Raw genomic sequence first — 6000 nt, forward strand, 5'->3', positions numbered from 1 at the left:
GACTCTGTACACAGTCTCAGCGTACCACTGCTACACACTTGCACTTTGTGTAGATGCTTATCTAATAGGTATCTAAGTGCTTATGTGCAGTGAACTGTCTAAAAAAATGAATTTCACTGTACCTCGGTATAAATAAAATACCACACCAAGTTCATAAGTTGTAAGAGCAGAATTTTGGCCAATTGGCCCATCAAGTCCATTCCGCCATTCAGTCATGGCTGGTCTATCGTTCCCTCTTAACCCCATTCTCCTGCCCCCTCCCCATAACCCCTGACACCATGTTCAAGTGAACTAGGAGGGAAGATACAGGGCCTGCATAAACAGTCTCTGGCACTGACAACTTTCTCCCAAGCTGAATTATGGATTTTAATTAAAACTTTGACAATAGATGCATGTTCACCCATCTGCCAAATACTTCTCATCTGTATCCACCTATCACTTGCCAGGCTTTGCCCTGCCCCCAACTCTTCCACCCCCCCCCCCCGGCACCTAAGGGTGGCAGAGTGGTGATGCTGGCAGAGCCGCTGCCTCTCAGCGCCGGAGACCCAGGTTCAATCCTGCCCTCGGGGGCTGTCAGTGTGGAGTTTGCACGTCCTCCCTGCGACCGCGTGGGTTTCTTCCAGGTGCTCCGGTTTCCTCCCACATCCAAAAGAAGAGCAGGTTTGTAGGTTAATTGACTTCTCTGGAAATTACTCCAAGTGTGCAGAGAGTGGGTGGAAAAAAATGGGATAACGTAGAACTAGTGTTCATACATCATCACAAAGACGTTCAGGTTGGTAGGTTAATTGGCTTCGGTAAAATTGTAAATTGTCCTTAGTGTGTGTAGGACAGTGGTGTTAGTGTGCGGGGATCGCTGGTCGGCGCGGACTCGGTGGGCCGAAGGGCCTGTTTCCACGCCTTGCCTCTAAACTAAACTAATAGCATCGGTCAACCAGGTGCCGATGAGGAATTCAGGGTAAATTTCCTCAATCAGGTAGAGGTGGGAATGTGTAAACACGGTGGCTGAAGTGAATATTATAAAAAGGACTGGACAGGCTAGATGCAGGAAAAATGTCCCCAATGTTGGGGGAAGTCCAGAACCAGGGGCCACACACAGTCTAAGAATAAAGGGGAGGCCATTTAAAACTGAGATGAGGAAGAAAAAAAAAATTCACCCAGAGTTGTGAATTTGTGGAATTCTCTGCCACAGAAGGCAGTGGAGGCCAATTCACTGGATGAATTTAAAAGAGAGTTAGATAGAGCTCTAGGGACTAGCGGAATCAAGGGATATGGCGAAAAGGCAGGCACGGGTTACTGATTGTAGATGATCAGCCATGATCACAATGAATGGCGGTGCTGGCTCGAAGGGCAAAATGGCCTCCCTGTGCACCTATTTTCTATGTCTATTGATTCCTTTAAATGCAAGCTGGACGACAGGCGGGAGATGGGAGAGGGGGTTACACTGATAAGGGATTTCCTGCTGGGTATTCCAGAGGAGGAAGAGTGGACAGGATGGAAACGGTGGATTCATCTCCGGTGGAACAGTGAGAGAAGACGGGAAGAGGCCTGAGTGGACATAGACACTGGCCTGGACCAGCTGGCCATTTTTACTGCCGTTTTTTACGAGAGGTCTTTGGTGACCTGCCCCATCGCAGGTACCGACCTCCATCGCAGGTACTGACCTCCATCGCAGGACTGACCTCCATCGCAGGTACTGACCTCCCCACCATCGAGGGGATCTAGTGGAGCCATTGCCTCAAAAAACCCAGCCAGACCCACACCACCCTGACCACACACTCATTCCACTCGTACCACCTTCACTCCGACCGTCAGGGAGAAGGTACAGGAGCCTGAAGACCATGAGCACCAGACTCAAGAAGAGCTTCTTCCCAACCACCATCATGCTCTTGAACACCGCACAACACTAACAACTGTGAACTGTTTGGGTGCATTAAGAAACATTTAGACAGGTACGAGGATAGGACAGATTTTGAGGGATATGAGCCAAATGCAGGCAGGTGGTACTAGTGCAGATGGTAGTCGGTTTGGCAAGTTGGGCCGAAGGGCCTGTTTCCATGCTGTAAGACCCTTTGACTTCGGGATTTTTTTTTGCACTAGGATTATGGCTATTGATTACATTTTGTCATTAGACATTATCCATGTCTATTGTGTTTACAGGCCTTTTTATTCTGCTGCAAGCAAGAATTTCATTGTTCCGTTTGTTGCTACATGTGACCATTTATCTCCTGACCTCCACGGATAGCCATCTGACTTTGACTTGCTTTGCACATTTTGCTTGCAACGAAGGCAATTTGTGATGGGATCAATTCTGATTATTAAAAAATAAACTTTCAAGCTGGGTAACGCGTCCAATGTTTTTAAAAAAAGCAAATACAGGAGCTGAGAATATTGTGGCACTCCCCAGATGGGACAGAGCAGATCACAGAGATGAGCTCGCCCCTCTCCCACACCCCCCTTTCCCCTCTCCCTCACCCCTCTCCCCCACCCCCCTCCCTCACACCCCCCTCCCTCACACCCCCTCCCCTCTCCCCCACCCCCCACCCCCCTCCCCCCTCCCCTCTCCCCCACCCCCCTCCCCCACACCCCCTCCCCTCTCCCTCACACCCCCTCCCCTCTCCCCCACCCCCCTCCCTCACACCCCCTCCCCTCTCCCACACCCCCCTCCCCTCTCCCTCACATCCCCTCCCCTCTCCCCCACCCCCTCCCCCCTCCCCCACCCCCTCCCCCCTCTCCCACCCCCTTCCCCCCTCTCCCACATCCCCCCCACCCCCCTCCCCTCCCCGGCCGCCGAGGCTGCGAGCACAGTCACTCCGATGACAATCATTTGGCAAACGGAGCAGAGATGTGGCCGCAACAACTGACGGCAGCAAAGCAAAGACAACGAACGGTGTGGCCGGGAAATGTCATCAGCAATGGCGCCCCTGCTCCTCTTGTTCTTGTCCCCCCCTCCTCCCCCCCCCCCTGCTCCCCCTACACCCCCTCCCCAACCAGCTTGACCCCTAAACGGGCGCACCCCTCCTCCATCCATCCATCCCCTCCAACAGCATCTGTCTTCCCGATGTCACCGGCTAAACCGGGTCTATGTAACTCCCCCCCCCCCCCCCCCGAAACCAGGTCTGTCTCCCCTCTGTAGCCGGCTATACCCCAACCCCACCCTCCCTCACTAAACCGGGTCTGTCTCCCCTCTACCCGGCTATACCACCCCCTCCCTCCCTCCCTCCCTCCCCTCTAACAGGGTCTGTCTCCCCACTGTAACCGCCTGTCCCCTTCCCTCCCCCGGTAACTGGCTTCTCCTCCCCCCCCATCCCCTCTCCCCCCCCATCCCCTCTCCCCCCCCATCCCCTCTCCCCCCCGGCTGCCACCCTCCCCAGGCTGTGTGAGGCAAAGGCACATCGCCCATCCCACCCTCCCCTCCAACAGGGTCTGTCTCCCCATTGTAACCGCCTGCCCCCTTCCCTCCCCTTTCCTCCCTCCCCCCGGTAACTGGCTTCTCCTCTCTCCCCCATCCCCTCTCCCCCTCACTGCCACCCCTCCCTCCCTCCCTCCCCAGGCTGTGTGAGGCAGAGGCAGGGGCACATCGCCCATCGCACCCTCCCCTCCCCGCATGAAGGTGCTTCACCCTCTCTCTGCAACACATCGCTCAACAAAAGAGGGAAACTTCACTCGCTCCGCTTTCCAAATTAATTGGGGCAGATTAATGATCCCTGAGACTGTGGCGTTGGCAATTCTCCACTCGCGGCAACGCAAACCAACCGGCACTCGGCCCTTTTGTGTTATTTGATAAACAAATAAATAAATAAATATATATATATATATATATATTAAACCTTATTCAATGAAAATAGACAATAGGTGCAGGAGGAGGCCATTCGGCCCTTCGAGCCAGCACCGCCATTCAATGTGATCATGGCTGATCATTCTCAATCAGTACCCCGTTCCTGCCTTCTCCCCGTACCCCCTGACTCCACTATCCTTAAGAGCTCTGTCTAGCTCTCTCTCGAATGCATTCAGAGAATTGGCTTCCACTGCCATTCAATGTGATCATGGCTGATCATCCACAATCAGTACCCCGTCCCTGCCTTCTCCCCATACCCCCTGACTCCGCTATCCTGAAGAGCTCTACCTAGCTCTTCGTGTTGGACAGGTCCATTCCCATCCAACATCAAACGACCTGTTTGTTACTCGAAGGAAACTTCTGTCACGAAACACGAATGCACCATCAGCATCTGTGGCTGCCTGTGTGTGGACAACACTGAATGTCTGAGACACAAAGCACTGTATCCAACGCCCCTGTTCATTTCTCTCATGAGCTGAAAGAAATGCAGTGGGACTGTCTGCGATGCTTCCGAGCGTTTTCAAGCCTCTTTATATTAATATTTGTTTCTTCTTTCTCAAGACGCAGCGCAGATATCACAGCGGGCGAGGCAGGTCTGAGCACAACCTCGGATTTGTGAACAATAAAACCACATGATGTTGTATGATCCATGACAGGCTTACCTGAAACGAGGGGAGTCTTTCACACACTCTTCAAAATCCACTGTCATTTTGACTGTATTGCTCTCTCTGCTTTGGCATTCACCCTTCATCGAGTCTGTTCATTACCCGGTTCGTGAATGCAAAAAAAAAATAAAACGTGAGCAACGTTTAGTCCAAGATGGTAGGAAGGGCAAGGTCTGAGGCACAGGCTCGCACAGCCATTCTCTCGCTGTCTGTCTCTTCCTCAAGCAGACGAGGATCCGAGACTCACGCCTCTGCAGCTGCCAGTCAAGCCCGGGGTCCCACCCCGCTGTCTGGCTGGCGCTGAGACCGCTCAGGGCGCGGCCATCTTTGATACAGGCGCGAAGCTTCCTGCTGCCCTGGAGAGTCAAGAATCAGAATCAGAATAACCTTGTATTTTTGTAAAACAAGTCTTTTGGACGAAATCCCGTTACCCACAGTCCAACAATAATAGCAATAAAAATAAGCAATAACACACAAACAATCACAAACCAACACAAAACAAAAAAAAAGAAACATCCATCACAGTGAGTCTCCTCCAGTCACCTCCTCACTGTGATGGAAGGCCAGAATGTCTTTTCTCTTCACCTGCCGTCTTCTTCAAAATCAAGAGTGTTTTACTGCCATGTGTCCCAGATAGAACGATGAAATTCCCACTTGCAGCAGCACAACAGAATATGTAAACATAGTACACTCTAAACAATATAATAAACGTGAAATAAAAGTTCAGTGTGTGTATACTGTGTATACACATATATATATGTGTGTACGCAAACACACATATATATATATGTGTGTGTATATATACACACACACGTGTATTTATATATATAAATATAAATACACAATATATAAATACACACACATATGCATATGTACACATATGCGTATATAATATATATACGCACGTATACATATACGTACATACACACATATATATGTGTGTGTGTGTATGTATATGTGCGTATATATATATATATATATGTATGTGTATATGTGTACATATGCATATGTGTGTGTATTTATATTTATATATATAAATACATGTGTATTTATATATATATATACACACACACATGTGTAGGAAGGAACTGCAGATGATTGTCTACACCGAAGATGGACACAAAATGTTGGAACAACTCAGCGGGACAGGCAGCATCTCTGGACAGAAGGGATGGGCGATGTTTCGGGTCGAGACCCTTTTGCAGACTGAAGAAGGGTCTTGACCCGAAACATCACCCGTTTCATCTATCCAGAGATGCTGCTTGACCCGCTGAGTTACTCCAGCATTTTGTGTTTATATATACATATATACAGTATATATATATGTGTGTGTGTGTGTGTGTGTGTGTATGTTTATATATATATATATATATATATATATATACACATATACACATGCACATATACATATATATGCATATACGCTAACATATACACATAAAAACAAGCAAGCAATAATAGTGCAAAAGACAAAGCATATGTCCCCAAGTCTATGTAGTT

The 6000-nt window shown here is 49.5% G+C and overlaps 1 protein-coding gene across 4 annotated transcripts in view; it reads right to left on the reverse strand.

Moving 5' to 3' along the window:
* The window catches only part of acap3a (ArfGAP with coiled-coil, ankyrin repeat and PH domains 3a), a 178774-nt gene extending 174050 nt beyond the window's left edge, over positions 1 to 4724 (reverse strand). For 2 of the 4 annotated variants that reach the window (XM_078425204.1, XM_078425200.1), the window contains exon 1: positions 4498 to 4724. In XM_078425204.1, the coding sequence (XP_078281330.1) occupies positions 4498 to 4586 (89 nt within the window). In that variant the 5' untranslated portion in view covers positions 4587 to 4724. The remainder of the gene's footprint in view (positions 1 to 4497) is intronic. The other 2 variants (XM_078425203.1, XM_078425201.1) reach the window with 1 other exon arrangement.
* Positions 4725 to 6000: the final 1276 nt, after the last annotated feature.

The sequence above is a fragment of the Rhinoraja longicauda genome, chromosome 30 (genome assembly GCF_053455715.1).
Source record: "Rhinoraja longicauda isolate Sanriku21f chromosome 30, sRhiLon1.1, whole genome shotgun sequence".
NCBI classification, from domain to species: domain Eukaryota; kingdom Metazoa; phylum Chordata; class Chondrichthyes; order Rajiformes; family Arhynchobatidae; genus Rhinoraja; species Rhinoraja longicauda.